General features: G+C 41.7%; 1 protein-coding gene across 4 annotated transcripts in view; it reads left to right on the top strand.

Annotated features, from left to right (window-relative positions):
- The window catches only part of plekha1b (pleckstrin homology domain containing, family A (phosphoinositide binding specific) member 1b), an 83,876-nt gene that overhangs the window by 32,640 nt on the left and 29,684 nt on the right, over positions 1 to 21,552 (top strand). For all 4 annotated transcript variants that reach the window (XM_043712677.1, XM_043712675.1, XM_043712676.1 and 1 more), the window contains exon 2: positions 21,275 to 21,435. In XM_043712677.1, the coding sequence (XP_043568612.1) occupies positions 21,295 to 21,435 (141 nt within the window). In that variant the 5' untranslated portion in view covers positions 21,275 to 21,294. The remainder of the gene's footprint in view (positions 1 to 21,274; positions 21,436 to 21,552) is intronic.

Below are 21,552 nucleotides of genomic sequence, written 5' to 3' on the forward strand. Positions count from 1 at the left end.
TGGTGAACCAAGAAAGTTGAGAATAGAATCAAATTGAAATGTGGCAAAGATTAGTGGTAAACCAGAAGGTTGGGAAAGTTTCAAAAACCATCAAAACTGACTAAGTAAAAAAAGGAAGAAATAAAATGAGGGGAAACTAGTAAGTAATATAAAAGGCTAACAAGCTTATTTCAATACATTAAAAGGGAATAGAGGTCACAGTGAACATAGTCTCTATGGAACATGAGGCTAGGGAATTATAGGAAACCAGGAAATAGCAGAGGAGTTGAATGATGCAATGTATTTAATCTTCACTGTAGAGGACACTGATAGCATTCCAAAAATATAAATAATCAAGGGTCTAAAACTAATGGGACTTTTATTAGGACCCTGGAACTGATCCTTTAAAATCGTAGAATGTAAATTAAGCTATAAAGTGTGTGATGCAATAAAAGTAATCTTCAAAGACTCCTTTTGTATCTGGAAAAAGACCCACAGGATTTCAAACTACCAACATAAAACCTTTCTTAAAGTAAAAGCTAACCTACAGGCCAGTTAACTTAACATTTGTTTTGGGAAAATCTTCGTCTGTTCGAGAATGTAATACCAGAGCATTTAGAAGTATATAAAATAATCCAGCATGACTTCATGAAAGGAAATCATACCTGACAAATTTATTAGAATTGTTTGGAGTTAACAAGCAGAATAGATAAACAGGAACCAGTAGATCGAATATTTTTAGATTTCCAAAAGGTGCTTGATACTGCATATAAGGCTTCTTAAGATACAGCCCATGGTGTTGGATGTTGTATATCAGCATGAATAGAAGATTGATTAACTAAAAGCAGCAGAGTTGGAAAAGGAATGTTTTTCAAACCAGCAGTGCATGATGAGTGGAGTGCCACGGGGATCAGTGCAGAGCTGCAATTATTTAATATATGTCAATTTGGATGATAGAAGTGAATGTACTATCATGAAGCTTATGGATGACATAATGGGTGGGAAGGCAAGTAGTGAGGACTTCAGTGAGTATGCAGATTGATATAAGAAGGAACCTCTATTATCCAGCATTCGATTAACCAAATTTGAAATTATCCCTACAAGATTGCAAGGTCCCAAAGCTTGGCCAGCTCTAATCTGGCATTCAATTAACCGAACGAAATACTCTCCACTTGTGTCCTTAAGAGGTTCCTCTGCAGACAGATAAAAAAGCTTGGCATTTGGAACATAAAATATAGAACAGCACAGTAGAGGCCCTTTAGCCCTCTGCTGTGCTGGCCTTTTATCTTACTCTATGATCAAACTAACCTACATGCCGTTCATTTTACTATCATCCAAGTGTTGCTTAAATATCCCTAATATATCTGACTCTACTACCGCTGCTGCCAGTGTATTCCACGCACTCACCACTCTGTGTAAAGAACCTACCTCTGACATCTCCCTTGAACCTTCCTCTAATTACCTGAAAATTATACCCCCTTGTGATAGCCACTTCCACCTTGGGAAAAGGTGTCTGGCTTTTTACACTCTGCCTCTCATCATCTTTGCGCCCCTCTATCAAGTCACCTCTCATCCTTCTTTGCTCCAGTGAGAAAAGCCCGAGCTCCCTCAATCTTTCTTCATAAGACATGGCCCTCCAGTCCAGGCAACATCCTGGTAAATTTCCTCTGCACCCCCTCTTGAGCTTCCATGTCCTTCTATAATGAAGCAACCAGAGCTAGACACAATATTTCAATTGTGATCTAACCAGGGCCGGATCGAGCTGCAGCGTAACTTTGCGTCTTTTAGACTCAGTCCCTCGTTAATAAAAGCCAATGCACCATATGCTGCCTTAACAACCTTATCAATTTGGGTGGCAACTTTGAGGGATCTATGGACGTTGACCCCAAGATCCCTCTGTTCCTTCACACTACCAAGAATCTTGTCTTTAACCCCGTAATCTGCATTCAAATTTGACCTTCCAGAGTGAATCACTCACACTTTTCCAGGTTGAACTCCATCTGCCACCCTTCCACTTCCTCATCCAAGTCATTTATAAAAATCAAAGAGCAGAGGTCCCAGACCAGGTCCCTGTGGAATGCCACTGGTCATTGAACTCCATGCTCAATACTTTCCATCAATTACCACCCTCTGTTTTCTCTGGGCCAGATAAGTCTGTATCCAGACAGCCAAAACTGTATCCCAAAACTCCCAATAAAGTGCTCCTTTTACTGTTTCTGACTCTCACCCATAATGACTCGGTAGACAAATCCTCCTCAATTATCTCTTTCTGCAGCTGTTATACTATCCCTGATTATGTCACTCCCCCACCTCTTTTATCTCACTCCCTATTCCTTTTTAAAACACCTAAACCCCGAACATCTAATAACTATTCTTGCCACTGTGATGTCCAAGTCTCCGTAATGGCCACAACATTGTTGCTCCAAGTACTAATCCATGCTCTTAGTTTAGCACCCTTGCTTATGAAGATACTAGCATTAAAATAGACACACTTCAATCCATCACACTAACTGCAATTTAGCCCTATCAACTGTCTATCCTTTGTTACAAAATGGGGTAAACACCACTGCTAATTTAAACCAGGCACACACAAAAGCTCACCTCACACTAATCTATAAAAATGAGTGACAAAGAACCACCAAATCCCAGTATTTAAAGGAAAAAAAAGTTTATTTTTTAAATAATTAAATATTTTAATTATTAAACAACAATTATCCACACTGTAATCCTCCTTTTGTCTACCTCCCACACTGCAACACCATACCGATCTGATTTGAAAAAAACAAATTGCAAAACCAGTCAGCTGTGCCAATTCTTCTTTGTCTTCCTCCGAAGATCTTTGTGTCTTCAGTCTTCTGCTGCACAGATTTCATATGAATAGGTACCTTTCAGAGAGCAGCTCTGCAAGCAGTCTGTTTGTTGGCGCTCTTTGCCGCTCTCGCTAACTAATCAAAAAAAGCTGATTTTTATACCCCAAAACATTATATCGTCTCATTGGTTTGATGCCGTCAAAACAGTAAAATTCACATTCCATTCTAATTTGATATCTTGGGGCGTAATTTAAACTGGCCAAATTTGCATTTTGTTGTGTACCATAACTCAGCTCAGCTATTTTTTTTCACAGCCAAATTTTACAATTTTGAATTTTTCAGGACACTGTGCTTAACACGTTTCTGGATTTCACTCTCAAAGGTACGGTACACACCTGGACCTACACACACAACACCTTCCTCGCCGACTATGCATGCTGTATCGGTCTGTTCACCAGCTACTCCATCGCTCTGGTTCCCGTCCCCCTACCAAACTAATTTAAACCCTTCCGAAGAGCGCTCTCAAACCTCCCCGCCCAGTATATTAGCATCCCTCCAGTTCAGGTGCACCCTGTCCCCTTTGTACAGGTCCGATCTTCCCCAGGAGGGATCCCAATGATCCACATATCTGTAGCCCTCACTCCTACACCAGCTCTGTGGTCGGCTGCACTCGTTCTCTGTGCCTACTCTCAGTAGCCTGTGGCACCAATAGCAATCCTGAGATGACTACTCTGCTCATCCTGCCTTTTAGCTTCCAACTTAAATCCCGATATTAGTTTTTCAGGTCCTCATCCCTTTTTCTAGCCATATTATTGGTATCGATATGTACAACAACTTCTACTCCCCCTCCCCCTTACGAATTCTGTAGATTTGATCCGAGATTTCCAGGAGTTTTGTTTGCATCCACAATTTCCCATTTGTTCCTCTGACCACTGAGTATCCTACCACTATTGTTCTCCTATTCCCTCCCCCAACCTTCTGAACGATAGAGCCAGGCCGCTGTGGCGTTCCCCAGCCAACATTATTCAAAGCGATATACTTATCTTGGAGGGGAACGGCCACAGGGGATCCCTGCACTGATTCTTACTCCCTTTTCCCCCTCCTGACAGTCACAAAGCTACCTTATTAATTCTGTAACTTAAGTGACTACCTCCCTATAACGCCCCTTTCTCACCTCCCGAATGATCCAAACTTCATCCAGCTCCAGCTCCTTAACACCACCTGTGAGGAGCTGGTGTTGGCTGCATTTCACACAAGTGAAGTCAGCAGGAACACTGCCTGCAAGAGGGACATGCAACTGCCCTCGCTTTCCATCCCCTCTGCTCTAAATTGCTAAAAAAACATTGTTTAAAAAGAAACAACCTTACCTTACCAATCCTCCAGACAGGTTTTTTTTTGGTAAGTGGAGAAAGACAGTTAGGAGACACTACAAGTATAGTGTTTTGAGTTTAGCCATTGCCCGAATATATTAGTTCACTTACCCAGCAGTCCCTGTGTCAGTGTCCGCTTCCGCTCCCGCTCCTGATCAGCTTTTGCTCCACTGATATATAAGCTAGGTATTTTATATTCAAATCTGCCTTCCTGGCAGGCTCCTGGCTTGTACTCTCAACCCCTGCTACTGAAATGGAATTTAGAAAATGTGAGGTTATGTACTTTGGCAGGAAGAGCTGAATATTTATTTAAAACAAAGAGACTGCAGGAAGGTGAAGTTCAAGGGAGATTTGGGAGTTCTCGTGAACAAATTGCAAAAAAACTATCAAAGTTTAGTGGGTACTAAGAGTCAAATGGACTGTTGGCTTTTATTTCACAAGCCATGGAGGATTAAAAATAGGGCAATTTTGCTAAAAGTATACAAGACATCGATCAGATTATAATCTAGAATATTGAGAGCAATTTTGGTTGATGAGCTGGAATCTGAGCTTCAAACTCCAACAGATCCGGGAATGGGAAAAGTTTTAGATGCCTTGTTTCAGGAAGCAGTCACACTTGATAGATTAAGTATCGCAAATTCAGTCAGTGACTAGGGACAGCAGGGTGTGACTGCAAATGAGGCAGGTAGAGAAGCCTCAGCTCTTGACCTTGTCCAACAGGTACATTGTACTTGATCCCTGTGTGGATGAGGAACAGCGCTACAGGGAGAATGAGCCAGCTGACCATGGTACTGTGTTACAGGAGGCCATTCAAAAAGGGGGGAATAAAGTCAATTTGTAGTTGAGGTTTCTACAATTGGGGGGATGGATGGTATCCTCCGTAAACCGGATTGGGTATTCCGCTTGGTTTGTTGCCTGTCTGGTGCCAGGGTGCAGGATGTCTCTGACCAGCTTGAAAGGATATTGAAAGGAGGAGGAGGATCCATTTGATGTGGTCCCTGTCAGGACCAACAACATTGGCAAGACTAGGAAGGAGGACCTGTTAGGGGATTATCAGGTACGAGGAACAAAATTAAGGTACTTCAAGGGTTATAATCTCTGGATTACTACCAGAGTCATGTACAAATTGACTTGGGGATAAGAAAATTAGGGAAGTAAACACATAGCTAAAGGAGTGGTGTGGGAAAGAAGGGTTCCATTTCAAGGGGCATTGGCATCCGTTTTGGAACAGGGGAGTTCTGTACCGATGCAACAGTCTCCACCTAAACCAATCTGGAACCAGTGTTCTAGCGAAAAGGATAAATAAACTTTAAACTAGGGGAAGGGGAAACCGACAGAAGTATGATGGTGAATAGGAAGAAAAGCAGGAGGTTAGCATGTGTGCAGGAGTGTTTAACTACATAGATTATGAAAGTAGTTTAAAGGAAGAGTAACTCAGATATTAATGGAGATGTTAGAATTCATCGAGGGTATAAAAACTAGCATAAAGGGACTTTACCTGAATGCTTGTAGCATTTGAGACAAGGAAGATGAGTTAAAGGCACAAGTAATCCAAAGATGTGCAGGTCAGGTGAATGGGCAATTTAGCATGGCCAAATGTTAGGTGCATTAGTCAGGGGTAAATATAGGATAGGGGATTGGGTCTGGGTGGGTTTCTCTTCGGAGGGGTGGTGTGGACTTGTTGGGCTGAAGGGCCTGTTTCCACACTGTAGAGAATCTAATCTAATCATTAATGAATAAGATTTAGTTGCCATTACGGAGACATGGTTGCAGGTGGTCACAACTGGGAGTTCAATATACAAGAGTTTTTGACTATTCAGAAGGACAGGCAGGAAGGTAAGGGAGATGGTGCAGCTCTGATATTTAATGATAACATCAGGGTGGTGGTGAGTGATGATATAATTTTACAGAGAATGAAGTCATCCAAAGGCATAGTCTGTAGGCCACCAAATAATATCACATTGGGCTGGGCAATAAGCAAATAAATAACTAATGCCTGTAAAAATGGTACAGCAATTATCACGGGAGATTTTAATCTACATGTCGATTGGTTGAATCAGGTCAGTCAGGGTAGCCTTGAATTCATTGAATGTATCTGTTATAGTTTTCTTGAATGGTATGTAATGGAACTGACGAGGGAGCAAGCTATCCTAGATAGGGGATAGTGTGTTGGGGACTGTGTGTAGTGTCCAAGTTTGCAGTGACAATAAGATGAGTGATAGGGCAACGTGCGCAGATGACTGAAACTTTGAGGAACAGCTTGTGAGTGGGCAGACATCTGGCAGATGGAGTACAATGTTAATAAATGTGAAGTCATCCATTTTGTTAGGAATAACAGTAAAAAGGACTATTATTTAATTGGTAAAAATGTGCAACAAGCTGCTGTGCAGAGGGACCTGGGTGCCATTGTGCATGAATCACAGAAGGGTTGGTCTGCAGGCAACAGGTAATTAAGAAAGCAAATGGAATTTTGTCCTTCACTGCTAAAGGGATTGAGTTTAAAAGCAGCTGTAGAGGGTGCTGGTGAGGCCACACCTGGAGTACTTAGTGTGGTTTTGGTCTCCTAACTTGAGAGAGGATATATTGGCACTGGAGGGGTTGCGGAGGAGGTTCACGGGATTGATTCCAGAGTTGAGGGGGATTGGCTTATTAGGAGAGACTGAGTAGAATGATATAATAATCATTGAAATTTAGAATGAGATTGGACTCTTAGAAATATAAAATTATGAAGCGAATAAATACTCTAGAAGTAGAGAGGATGTTTCCACTGGTTGGTGAAACTAAGACACGAGGGCAATTCTCAATTGGGGGAGCAGATTTAGGACTGTATTAAGTAGAAACTTCTTCACACAGAAGATTGTGAACCTGTGGAATTTCATGCCCAGTGAAGTAGTTGAGGCTCCTTCATTGAATGTTTTTAAATTTAAGATGAGTTTTTGAACAGTAAAGGAATTAAGGGTTATGGTTAGAGCGTGGGTAAGTGGAGCAGAGTCCATAAAAAGGTCAGCCATGATCTTGAATGGCGAGGTGGGCTGGAAGGGCCAACTGGCTTACTCCTGCTCAATGTTCTTTGCTTTTATGGTCCCCTTATCTAAAGACCGGTGGACTTGCAGTTGCAGTTCACAGAAGGTTCTCTCGGTTGGATTCCAGGTATTGAAGGATTTTGATATGAGGATAGGTTGAATAGTTTGTGTTTGTACACCTTGTAATTTAAAGGATGAGAGGAAACCTTGTTGAAACATCAAATTTGTATAGGGCTTGAGTGCATAAATAGAGAGATTGTATCCCCCAGAGGGTATAAACTCAAAGTAAGGAGTTGTCACTTTAAGACACATGGAGAGAATTTTTGTTTCCCATGTGGTGAATCTGTACTACTTTACTGCAGAGTATAGAGGCTGGGTCACTAAGTAAATGCAAGGCTGGATTAGGCCGATTTCTAGACATTAAGGGGAACATTTATGGGGGAAAGATAGAAAAAGTGGAGTTGAGGTGTATCAGATCGGCCGAGATTTCATTGGTTAAGCAGATGTGATGGTCTGAATGGTTTGCTTCTGCTCCGATGTCCTATGTTCTGATGAGCTTGCTGGGTGGGATACCAATTCAGAGAGGAGAAAGGTAAAAAGCAGACTATCACCATTGAAAGTGTAATCTGCATTTGTGGTTTGGACTTGAATAAGCAATTGAATGAATGAGAATTTGCAGTCAATACCAAGCTCATGTTTTTCCACTAATTATAGATGAAAATTCACTGACAAAGGATTTCTGAATTATCTCCTGGAACAGTGTTTAAAACTTTAGGTAGAACAAGCAACAGTGCTATTGATGTACCAACAATCTGAACTGGTATCAGAAATCTTAAAGCTAAGAACTAACCAGTAGTGCAAGTCTAAAAACAGTGTCTAAAAACAGATCAACCTCTAACTGCTCATTACTGCTTTGTTTGTTGCACTGTGCAACCCTTTGAAGATTAGAACATGACCACTCTTAAAGGTAATTGTTAAAGAAGCTGATGTTTATCAGCAGTTTTATCCATTGCTTCTATTTACTGCATGGTCACAACCTATGTATCTTGTGGTGTGGAGAATATTCACAAACAACACCAGGGTTTAAAATCCTGCATTCATAACCTGACCCTCAATTTATAGTGATAATGCAGGCTGATATCTGCCCCACCATTTTGTTTGTATTAGAGCCAGGAATGTTTGACCATTCCTTGATTTGGAGGAATTGCTGCTGATTTTCTTAAGACTGGTACAGGAGATGGTGATTATGTCACTGGATCAGTATTCCAGAGGCCCAGGCTGGCTCTGGAACATGGTTTCAAATTCTACAACGGCAATTGATGAAATTCAAATTAGTGAAAAGCAATCTGGAATTGAAAGCTATCATGAGTAATGATGATCATAAAGCTATAGTCACTTTTCTTTCAACAGAGCCCAACTGGCTCACTAATATTTTCAACTAAGGAAATCTACCATCCTTGTTCCATCTGGTCCAGATTGACAGCAATGTGGTTAACTCTTACCCCTTGAACTGAGAAGGTAGTTAATGAGGAATGAGTGACAAATGTCACCCTTGCCAGTGATGTTCATATCCCAGCAAAGCGTAATGGAAACTGAAGCCGCTGAGAAGCGGCACAATAATCTTCAACCGAAATAGTCCTGTTCTCATTCAGTGTCTGTTTTTTGCCAGAAGTGGCTCCTCCTCAGCCTAATGCTCAACCGCACCATCCTAGTTCGTAGAACATGTTTTAATCTGTTTCTCAGAAGATCCAAACTGTGGCTCCAGCGACTAAGGTTTTGAGTATTGAATTTAACTTTAATTATAAGACCTAAGTCAATTGATGAAGTTGGCAGTGTTCATCAAAAGGTTGCCCTATTTCTGACTAGCCATGAGGCCAATCAAGCTGATTGGTTTTCACAATTTTCACACTTACTAAATTTATCACAAGTACAAAGGACTTAAAATCAACTGATTCACTGCCTATGAGTATATGTAGCTTGCGACTTCTGATTGTCTCGGCACGTTTTTGTTCTGTGCTGTCGACGGAAGATCTTTTGACATCTTTTACTGTGCACCTAAGTGTTGCTAAGATGGCTTATTAACTCTGGTTAGCCGCTACCCAGAGCATTGGCTTGTCATGTATCAAAGCACATAATCAATCTGGTTGTCTGTGCCCAATTTCTGATTGCTTTTCTCAGAAAAGAGAAGAGCTGGTTCTTAAGGGACCTGATTTTAAAAAAGGTGACAATAAGAAATGAAATTGAAATGATTGCTTTTTATCATTTCAATTTCATTTCTTATTGTCACCTTTTTAAAAAACTGGTCCCTTAAGAACCAGCTCTTCTCTGTTTATTATAGAGCTCTAAAGTTAGTAAATGAAGATAATGTAGCACCGCCCAATCCAAATGATTAAAATAATATCAAATTGTCTAATTGTACTTCTAACTGTTCTGGAATTCCAGTGCCTATCAATATAAAGGGTGGCATGGTGGCTCAGTGGCTCGCACTGCTGCTTCACAGCGCCAGGGACCCAGGTTCGATTCCAAACTTGGGCGACTATCTTTGTGGAGTTTGTATACTCTCCCTGTGTCTGCGTGAGTTTCCTCTGGGTGCTCCAGCATCCTCCCACAATCCAAAGATGAAAGATGTGCAGGTTAGGTGGATTGGCTGTGGTAAATTGCCCATAGTGTTCAGGGATGTGTAGGTTAGGTGCATTAGTCAGGGGTAAATGTAGAATAGTAAAGAGATGGGTCTGGATGGCTTACTCTTCGGAGGGTCAGTGTGGGCTTGTTGAGCCAAAGGACCTGTTACCATACTGCGGGAATTCTTCAATGTTTCGGTTAAAGTAGCCATTTCCTATTATTACCTCAGTTGCTACTACTGCCTGGGACAATTTGAGAATACTACTTTCTTTGGTTCTCTGTTGAGATAGGAATTACCAGGAATCAGACCGTTGACACTGAAATTTGTACAGCCTAAGTTTCTTAAGAGAAAGAGTCACATAATTATACTTGTTTTTGAAGTATGTATGTAGGCCTGTTACATACTTTTAGAAAACCGCCAAAACTCTTCAAACTGAAGAGAGTTGTTCAATTTCATAGTTGTTTTGTAATAGCCATAAAAAAGGTTTCTTTTCTCACTGAATTTGATACCATGGAACCATAAAATCTGTATGAAATCCTAAACCCTACCACCTTACTTTTTATGTGGATCACATGGCCATTCTGACACCAAAGTGACCACAGTTAACAATATAACATTAAAACAACGCTTGATCATTGGCAATGACCATTTACTTTTCAACATGTGCAATCAGTAGCTAGGTTACCAATGGCTCCCATTAATCTAGCATTTTAGTTGTGACACTGAGGCAGCATGCAGTTTACATTATTTCAGACCTCATCTGGAAAGTGTCCATAAGACCATGAAAAAGGGAAACAGAATTAGGCTGTTAGTCCATCGAGTCTGCTGCACTATTCAATTGTGGCTGATATGTTTCTTAACCCCATTCTCCTGCCTTCTCCCCTGAACCTTAGGTTCTTGATTAGTAAGACACAATCTCTGTCTTAAATACACACAATGATTTAGCCTCCACAGCCTTCTGCAGCAATGAGTTCCACAGATTCATCACCCTCTGACTAAATACATTCTTCCTCATCTCCTTTTAAATGGTTGTCCCTGCACTCTGAGGCAGTGTCCTTGGGTCCTAGTCTTTGCTACTGGTGGAAACATCATCTCCAGATCCATTCTATCCAGGCCTCCCAGTATAAGGTAGGTTTCATTTGAGAGAACCCCCATCATTCTGAACTCGATTGACCATGGACCCAGAGTCTGCAACATTTCCTTGTATGACAAGCCTTTTGTCGCTGGGATCATTCTTGTAAACTTCCTATGGACCCCTCCAAAGCCAGCATATTTCTCTTCTCTTTCTGATAGGAAGGAGACCAGAACTGCATGCAATATTCCAAACTTGGCCTAAGCAATGTCCTGAAAAGCCGCAACTTGACCTCCCAACTCCTATACTCAAGCCAATAAAGGAAAGCATACCTAACGTCGCCTTTACTCTCCTATCTCCCTTTGACTACTTTCAAGGAACTATGAACCAGCACTCCAAGGTCTCGCTGTTCAGCAACACTCCAAGGACCTTACTATTAAGTCTGTAAGTCCTGCTCTGATTTGCTTTTTGAAAATACAGCACCTCTCATTTATCTAAATTTAAACTCCAGCTGCAACTCCTCAGCCCATTGGCCTATCTGATCAAGATCCCATTGTAATCTGAGGTAACCTTCTTCACTTTCCACTACACCTCCAAGTTTGGTGTCATCTGCAAATTTGCTTACTATACCTCTTATGCTCACATCCAAATCATTTATATAAATGATGAAAAGTAGTGAACCCAGCACCGTTCCTTGTGGCACTCCACTGGTCACAGCCTCTAGTTTGAAAAACAACCCTCCACCAACACCTTCTGTCTTCTACCTTTTGAGCCAGTTCTGTATCCAAATGGCTAGTTCTCCCCGTATTCCATGAGATCTAACCTTGCTAATCACCCTCCCATGGGGAACTTTCTCAGATGCCTTATTTAAGTCCACATAGATCATGTCTACTGCTTTGCCCGCACCAATCCTCTTTGTTTCTTTTTCAAAAGACTCAATCAAGTTTGTGCAGCATGATTTCCCATGCACAAAGCCATATTGACTATCCCTATTCAGTCCCTGCCTTTCCATGTGTAAATCCTGTCCCTCAGGATTCCCTCCAATAACTTGCCCACTACTGGCGTCAGGCTCACTGGTCTATAGTTCACTGACTTTTCCTTACCACCTTTCTTCAACAGTGGCACCACATTAGCCAACTCCAGTCTTCCAGCACCTCACCTGTCACTATCAATGGTACAAATATCGCAGTAAGAGGCCCAGCAATCACTTCCGTAGTTTCCACAGAGTTCTAGGATACACAATCGGGTCCTGGGGATTTACTATTGAAACTATTGAGTTTGAAGGCATCTAGCACCACAACCTCTGTAATATGGACATTTTTCGAGATGTCACCATCTATTTCCCTACATTCTGTATCTTCCATGACTTTCGCCACAGTAAACACTGCAAATTACTCATTTAATATCTCCATCTCCTGCGGCACCACACATAGGCTGCCTTTGTTGATCTTTGAGGGGCCCTGTTCTCTCTCTAGTTACCCTTTTGTCCTTGATGTATGATAAATTCTTCCTGCCAAGTGCATACTTTCCATGTTGTACATCATTTGCCAGTCTTCAGCCACTCTCCTAGCCTGTCCAAATTCTTCTGCAGCCTCCACACATCTTTTGTGTCATCTGCACACTTCGCATCAATGGCCTCTGTTCCTTTGTCCAGATTGTTTGTTAGTGTTAATGTATAATGTAATTTATGTGAAAAGTTGTCCCAACACACTCTGCTGCAGATCTTCATTAGTATTGGCTGCCATCATGAAAAGGACCCCTTTATCCCCACTCTCTGCCTCCTCCCAGTCTGGAAATTCTTCATCCATGCCAGGACCTTGCCCCTAATATCATGGGCTTTTGTTTTACTTAGCAGCCTCCTGTGTGGCATCTTGTAAAAAACATTCTGGAATTCAAATATATTATGTCCACTGGCTCTCCTTTGTCTAACTTGCTTGTCACTTCCTCAAAGAACTCCAAATTTGTCAGGCATGACTTCCCCTTGACAAAGCCATGCCCTATTTTACCATGCACTTCTGAGTACACCTCAGTCTCTTCCTTTAATGGATTCTAAAATCTTACCAATTACTGACTGGCTTATAGTTTCACATGTTCTGTCTCCCTTTCTTTTTAAACTGGGATGTTACATTAGTCAGTATCTAGTCTCCTTGACTCCAGTGATTCCTGAAGGATCACCACCAATGCTTCCACAACGTGCTCAACTATCCCCTTTAGAAATCTGGGCTATAGTCTATTTGATCCAGCTGAATTATACACCTTCAGACCTTTGTGTCTCCATCACCACCTTGTCTTGGCCACTACACTCATCTTTGCTCCCTTCCACTCCCAAAGTTTTGATATGCTACTCTTATCTTCTGCCATGAGGATTGATGCAAAATACCTATTCAGTTCCTCTGCCATTTCTTTGTTCCCCATTACTACTCCAGCTTCATTTCCAGTGGTCCAGTGTCTACTTAGCACCTCTCTTTTATATATCAAAAAAAATCTTGCAAACTATCGTTAGTAGCTAGTTTACCTCCTATTTCATTATCTCTCTACTTAATTGCTTTTTCTTTCAGTTGTCATCAAGTCATACAGCATAGACACAGACCCTTCGGTCTTCCACTCATTCATTTGGCTGAACTGGTCCACACCTTCAAATTTCTCCTTTTTTGAATCCTCCCACTTCCTTCAGACGAAAGGGGCAGCCACGGGGACCTGCTTGGGCCCCAGCTATGCCTGTTTATTTGGTTACATGGAACAGTCCATCTTCCGTAGTTACACTGGCACCTCTCACCACCTTTTCCTTCGCTACATTGACTGCATCGGCGCCACCTCGTGCTCCCATGAGGAGGTTGAGCAGTTCATCAACTTCGCCAACACCTTCCACCCCGACCTTAAATTCACCTGAACCATCTCAGGCACCTCCCCATCTCCGTCAATGGTGACCGACTCACTGACATCTTCCACAAACCCACTGGCTTCCACAGTTACCTGGACTACAACTCCTCTCACTCTGCCTTCTGTAAAAAATGCTATCTCTTATTCCCAATTCCTCTGCTGCATCTGCTCCCAGGAGGACCAGTTCCACCATAGAACACGCAGGGTAGCCATGGGGACCTTCTTTTAAAGATGACAATTCCCCCTCTCACGTGGTTGACTATGCCCACTAGGGCATGTCATCCACTTCCCGTACCTCTACCCTTAAACCCCACCCGTCCATGCACAACAAGGACAGAACCCCCTGGTTTTCACTTTGTACTCCACCAACTTCCTTATACATTGTATCATCCTCCGCCATCTCCACCACCCAAAAACAAATCCCATCACCAGAGAGGTATTTCCCTCCCTACTCAATCCACTTTCTGTAAAGACCGTTCCCTCCATTGTTTTACTCTTGAGTTTCTTACACACTTGATGTTAGTGTGTTGCAGTTGCATCTATGAACAAGCAACCAAATTTATTTAGCACAGTACAGTACAAGCTAGATGACCCCCTTTGACCCCCTCCACAGGCATGCAAAGTTGGGTCAAAGTGAGGCTCTGAACATAGCAAGCACATCCCCTTTACAGGTCAGTTGCAATGCTTGCAGATCCTCTGGCCACTCCCCCACAGTCACATGCCACTCAAGACAACCCCTCGTTACTCAGTCAGGTTACCCCAGGTACAAGGGCAGGATGAGATCATCCTCTGAGATAATGCAAATGCTAATGTCCTAATTTTGGGGAATCATAATGCAGACAACTTCCTGACTCAGTGCTTTCCCAAGACAATACAGGTGCGACATACCTCTGGCCTGAAAGCATTTCTGAATGGAAGAGATTGAATTGACAGTTTAACTTGACAATAGTAGGGGAGTAATGTCTAAATGAAGTGTAAATTAGTTGATAGTTGTTCGCATTTTTTCATTGCTTTCATCCCACCCAAAGACACTGCAGTTTAACTCTTTAATGTTACATTAATGCCCAGAGAGAGAGACCCATTTAATCTTAACATTACACCGTGACTCCCTTGTCAGGTCCACCACTCTCCCCCTCCCCCAGCCCAACTCCCCTCCTGGCATCTTCGCCTGCCACCGCAAGAATTACAAAACCTGTGCCCCTGCTTACCTCCGTCCAAGGTCCAAAAGGAGCCTTCCACATCCATCAAAGTTTCACATGCACTTCCACATGTCATTTACTGTACCCGTTGCTCCTGATGCATTCTCCTCTGCATTCGGGAGAGAGGATGCCTACTCGCAGAGGGCTTCAGAGAACATCCCTGGGACACCCACACCAACCAACCCCACTGCCTCGGGCCGAACACTTCAACTCTCCCTCCCACTCCGTCAAGGACATGCAGATCCTGGACCACCTCCATCACTTTTTTTCCTATACCCGATTCCTATAGGATGAAAGCCTCATCTTCTGCCTCGGGACCCTCCAACCCCATGGCATCATTGTAGATTTCACCAGTTTCCTCATTTCCCCTCTCCCAAACCTTATCCCAGATCCAACCTTCCAACTCATTACTGCCCTCATGACCTGTCTATCTTCCTTCCCCCCTATCTCTCCACCCTCCCATCTGACCTATCACCATTACCCCCATCTCTATCGACCTATCGCACTCTCAGCGACTGCCCCACCTCTCATTCATCTCACCACTCCCTCGGCTCACAGCCTCATCCCTGATGCAGGGCTTTTACCTGAAATGTCAACTCCCCTGCTCCTTGGATGCTGCCTGGTCTGCTGTGCTTTTCCAGCACCACCCTCTCAACTCTGATCTCTAGTATCAGCAGTCCTCAATTTATCCTTCGGTTTAACTAGTCCTTGCTAAACATAGTCCCAAACTAAACTCGTTCCTGCTCCTGGCCCATATCGCTGCAAACCTTTTCCTATTGATGTGTCTATCCAAATGTCTTTTCAGAGTTGTAATTGTATCAGTGTCCAACACTTCCTCAGGAAGTTCATTCCACACACAAATCACTGTTTCAACAAAAATTTTCATCTGTCTTTTAAATCTCTCTCTCTCCTCTCACCTTTAAAAATATACCCCCTAGTCTTGAAATTCCCCATCTTGGGAGAAAAAGACAGTTACCATCAACTCTATCGATGCCCATCATTAATTTATAAACTTCGGTCAGGGCACCCCTCAACTTCCTATGCTGCTGTGAAAAAAGTCCCAGCCTATCCAGCCTGCCTTTAGAATTCAAACCTTCCATACCCTGCAACCTCCTGGTAGATCTCTTCTGAATCCTCTCCAGCTTGATAATATCCTTCCTATAATTGGGCAACCAGAACTGACAGTATTCCAGAAGAGGCCTCAACAATGTCCTGTACGACCTCAACATAACATCCCAATTCCTATACTCAGGACTGAGTAATGAAGGCAAGTGTGGCAATTACCTTTGTGACCATCCTGGTAAACTTAAAGAATTATGTACATCTCGGTCCCTCTGTTCTAAACACCAACCAAGGGCCTACCAATAATTGTGTAAACCCTACCCTTGCTTGTTGTAACGGAATGCAATACCTCACATTTGTCCAGATTGAACTCTACCTGCCATTTTTCAGCCCATTAACTCATTTAATCAATATCCTTTTGTAATCTTAGGATACCTTTTTCACTGTCTATTACATTACCAATTTTGGTGTTGTCTGCAAACTTATTAATCATGCCTTCTATATTCTCATCCAAATCATTTATATACATGATAAAAGAGGACCCAGAACTGATCACTGTGGAACACCACTGATTACAGGCCTCCAATCTGAAAAGCAACCCTCCATCATTATTCTGTCTCCTGCCTTTAAGCCAATTATGTATCCAATTGGCAAGCTCACCTAAATCCCATGTGACCTAACTTTACTAATTAGTCTACCATGCAGAACTTTGTTTACTTGGATTTTAGTAAAGCCTTTGTCAATGTCTACTGCTCTACCTTTCCTCTCCTTTTTTTAAAAGGCTTTACAATACTCTGGCTTCCCACTAATTTAAATTGGTGGGCGGCACGGTGGCACAGTCGTTAGCACTGTTGCCTCACAGCGCCAGAGACCCGGGTTCAATTCCCGCTTCAGGCGACTGACAGTGTGGAGTTTGTACGTTCTCCCCGTGTCTGCGTGGGTTTCCTCCGGGTGCTCTGGTTTCCTCCCACAGTCCAAAGATGTGCAGGTCAGGTGAATTGGCCATGCTAAATTGCCCGTAGTGTTAGGTATAGGGGTAAATGTAGGGGTATGGGTGGGTTGCGCTTCGGCGGGTCGGTGTGGACTTGTTGGGCCGAAGGGCCTGTTTCCATACTGTAATGTAATCTAATCTAATTTTTATCAAATTGTCATCTTTGCTATTTTTATGCCATCCCTGACTTCCCATGTGAGTCATGGTTGCCTTATCCTCCCCTTAGTATGTAGTTTCATCCTTAGGATCAATTTCTGCTGTGCCTTCTGAATTACCCCCAGAAACTCTTGCCATTGCTACTCCATTGTCTTTCCTGCTGGGTTCCCCTTCTGACCGACTCTGGCCAGCTCCTCCGTCATGGTTTTCTAGTTACTTTACACAATACCGTTCTGTCTGATTCCAGCTTCTCCCACTCAACGGGAAGGGTAAATTCTCAGATTATGGTCACTGTCCTGCAGGCATTCCCTCACCTTAAGCTCCTTAATGAAGTTCGTGGATCCCTGGTGTCTGTGAACCCCAAGCACTGATGTTTAGTTTTAGACATCAGCACAATTTAGTTGGCTTGTACTATATATTCTACTTAAGCATGCCTTACTACATATAATTATGTTTCAGTCTAGTGATTTTCTCCAGGCATGTGATTGCATTTTTAAAGGTTATTTGTATGTTATATGAGGATATCTAATATTGAAAGCTTAGTGAATGACTGACTGACAAAGTATTTTATTATTTCCTTTTGGTGTATATAGAGCTATGCTGCAATTATTACTGGAAACTATTCTAGTTGGCTCATAATTAGTCACAACTCTTGTAAGCTTAAATCAAATCTTGGTTAAGCCTTGGATAAGTCAGAAGGTATTTTCATTTCCAAAATCTCCAGCTTGCAACTTGATTTTGTAAGGGGATGCAAGTGATTGAAGGTAATAATTTACAGAACTTTGCAAAGGGAATTTGTAGCTTAATTTTTACAGAAACACTTATGCATTTATTATTCTTTAAATAGTTTCAGCTGAATACTATTGTAACCTATTTAGAAACCTTTTTCATAGAATCCCTGCAATATCATTTGGCCCATTGATCTGCACTGGCCATCTGAAGAGCATCCCGCTCAAACTCCGCTTCCCTTACCCGTAAAACCCTACGTTTATCATGGCTAATCCAGCGAGCTTGCACATCTTCAGTCTGTGGGAGGAAACAGAATCACTTGGTGGAAACCTATGCTGACCATGGGAGAATATGCAAACTTCACACAGTCACCCAAGGCTGGAATGGAACCTTTTTCTGGTGTCCCTGGTGCTGTGAGATTAGCCACTGGACCGCAATGCTGCCCTTTTTTATTTTTTGTTGCTGCAACATTTCTCAAAACAGTTGTGAATACAACTATTGGAATTTTTTTTCTTCGTGCTGTTGGTCGGAGTTTGATGTGGCTGAACTACTCCTGTCTGTTCAGGATGCAATCGAAGTCGAAACATTGTATTTGGAAAAAAGATTTCTTCAAGTATTATATACCATTTGTATAACTGGAATAAGTTCTGGTTTCTATAAACGTATGACTTAACCATATCATGACATGGGTGCACTTTTTGTATTAGTATAAAATACTATACAGTAGGAAGTAAGGACTGCAGATGCTGGGGATAAGAGTCGAGAGTGTGGTGCAGGAAAAGCACAGCAGGTCAGGCATAAGCCCTTCATTCCTGATTCTCCTGCTCCTTGGATGCTACCTGACCTGCTGTGCTTTTCGTGCACACACACTCTTGACTAAGATACTGTACAGAACATATGGCTTTCCATTTCCTCCCCTGTTCTCAAAATATAAACTTGATGAATAGTGCTAACTAGACTTAAAATTTGCAGGTTTTATTTTTTAATTTAATACAAGCCGAAACAAAACTGTTTCTGTTCTTAGCTGTGTTATTGTTTGACCTTATGTATCATGACACCTGTTTTTCAGTCAGAGTTGCTGAATGTACAATGCATTGTGGGAACCTGTAGCAAGTAATTTTTGTCACTAAGCTATGTTGAAATGAAAAATCATTTAGATCGTAAGGAGTATGGAACAAGACTGCCCATAAAGTTTTATTGGAGCAAGATTAAAATTCAGTACTGATACACGAATTCTGTGGGATCCTGTACTCCAAATTAGAATTGTGACGTAATGCAAATCATGTCCCCTGTTGTTGACCAGACTAGACCAGACCCCTCTATTTTAAGGCAGCCAAGACCCTAATCTTTCTTATTTTAAAGGTACATCTGTAGTGCCATGTTCCAGATGAGACTCAATTGGTAAAACTACTTGATGTTAAGCAAAACACAATTTATTTAAGCACTATATTTTAAACACAAAAGAAAGAGGAATTTAGAATAACTTAATTATTGGAAAATGGAACCAAATAATAGATACAATACCTATAATTAACTCTTCCAATATAGTAACATTCCGTAAACCCCCCCCCCCCCCCGGTTCAGACACCGGTTCATATGTGCAGTTCTCCAAGCGAAGGATTGGAGAGAAAAGCTGCTAGAAATCATTCACTCCTGTCCTCGGATGCTGCCTGAATTGCTGTGCTCTTCCAGCACCACTAATCCAGAATCATTCACTGAACGTTCTAACTCTTTTGAGACCCCTAAGGCTGCGCAGATTGGTTGGGTTGGGTTGGTTCGTTGGTTGGTTTGTTTGAATTGTCTTTAGTAGCCGGTTTGCCACCTCTGCCTTACGACCACCATTTTAAAAAAAATAATCAGGACAAAATAACCTTAATGACAGCATTGTCACATTCCATACCCCTGCACATTGTTTGCATTTGAATAATTATTCAGCGACCTCTTGAATGTGTTAATTCAACCTGTCTCCATCGCATTTCCAGGCAGACCATACTACATCCAAACTACTTGTGTGAAAGGGCTTTTTGTCATGTCACATTTGTTTTCTTTGCAAATTATTCTTGATCCTTATAAATAGAAATCATTTCCTGCTAACCGCTTTATCCAGCCTACTTATAATTTTGAAATTTACTATCCAATCTCCTCTTAGCTGCCTTCTGCCCAAGGAGAACTGACCAAACTCCCTATCTATCCTCAACTGAAGTTTCTGACAAAAAAACTTAACTCCTTGCTATTGTACTAAATATGATTTTTCCCTTTAGATATCCATGTTCTTCATCAACCCAACTTTTTCATGTGCTTACCAGTAACCTCCTGAGTAACATGCTTGAAGCTTCCCCACCACTGAAGTTAAACTGACTGGTCCAAGTGCTGAATTATAGTTTTGGAAAGCTTCTGATGCATTATTAAAGCTGTCTTCTGAAGCCATTCAAATTACCTGAATGACGTACATTCAGAATATTGCATGTATTCAATTTAATATTTTTCCTGAATTTTATACTAATGCAGTAACATCAATGTTGAGGTTCAGGAATATCCTTGCCTTATGTGCAGTCGCAGCCATTTCATATGGTAGTTTATTTCTTCACACGAGTAGTGTGAAAATGCAAATGTTCATCTGTTGGGGTACCAATACTATGTATGTTGGGAAAGAAGAGAAAAGCGAGCTTCAGACTCCTGAACTATTGAACAGGTGGTTGAGGGAGATATTAATTCACCTGATCCCTCAAATTGAGGGTACAGCATTGCCCAAAAGATATGTGCCAAAATTAGATAGGGTGTAGTTCATCTTCAAATTTCTTCAATGTGCATTCTGATGAGAAATCTTTTTCCTTTCTCACAGAAAGGGATAGCAAATTAAAAGGACGAATTAGATGGAATAATGGAAAGATCATGAATTGTGGGCAGTGTTTTTGTGAAGTATAAACACTGGTCTCGGCCTGTGTGCTGTAAATAACTCTGATACTGTTTGTATTATTCCCACCCCTCAACCCCAAAAAAAATCCAGCTAGTGGGGGGACGGGAATGAGAAATCTTCCTGTATGTATTCCCAGTTTTGGAGTTGTACACTAATTCACTTTGTTGAAAGTGACTGGTTAGTATCTACACTAAAAGAGTCAATAATATGGTTTTATGCTAGCGCTACCCTTTCGTTGTGAATATGCTTTCATCGTAGGTCCAATTAAGCAAATACACTGCACAGTATGAAGTGCATTGAGCAACTTCTGAGAAATTCGATGCTGCAATCTGACATTTACATTTTGAGGTCATAACATTTTACCAAAAGGAAAAACAATGTAGTACTATACATTTTGGAATCCACTTTAAATTATGCCAGTTTATTTGAGGCATTAGTTGAGTCCAGTCTATTTCTCTTGTAGTGTGATGTGGAGCATCAGAAATGCCTTATGTGGATCGACAGAATCGTATCTGTGGATTCCTAGACATTGAAGAAAATGAAAACAGTGGAAAATTTCTGCGTCGATACTTTATACTGGACACACGGGCCGACAGTTTGCTATGGTATATGGACAATCCACAGGTCAGTTTTATTCTGCATTTTTAACAACTGTTAAACTTATACTGTTATCATACTTTGTAATAAATGGCAGCTCCATGTTGGGCTGGGTTTTACACCAGACCTCAAACTGCTTCATGA

This window comes from Chiloscyllium plagiosum, chromosome 22, assembly GCF_004010195.1.
Source record: "Chiloscyllium plagiosum isolate BGI_BamShark_2017 chromosome 22, ASM401019v2, whole genome shotgun sequence".
In the NCBI taxonomy this organism is placed as follows: domain Eukaryota; kingdom Metazoa; phylum Chordata; class Chondrichthyes; order Orectolobiformes; family Hemiscylliidae; genus Chiloscyllium; species Chiloscyllium plagiosum.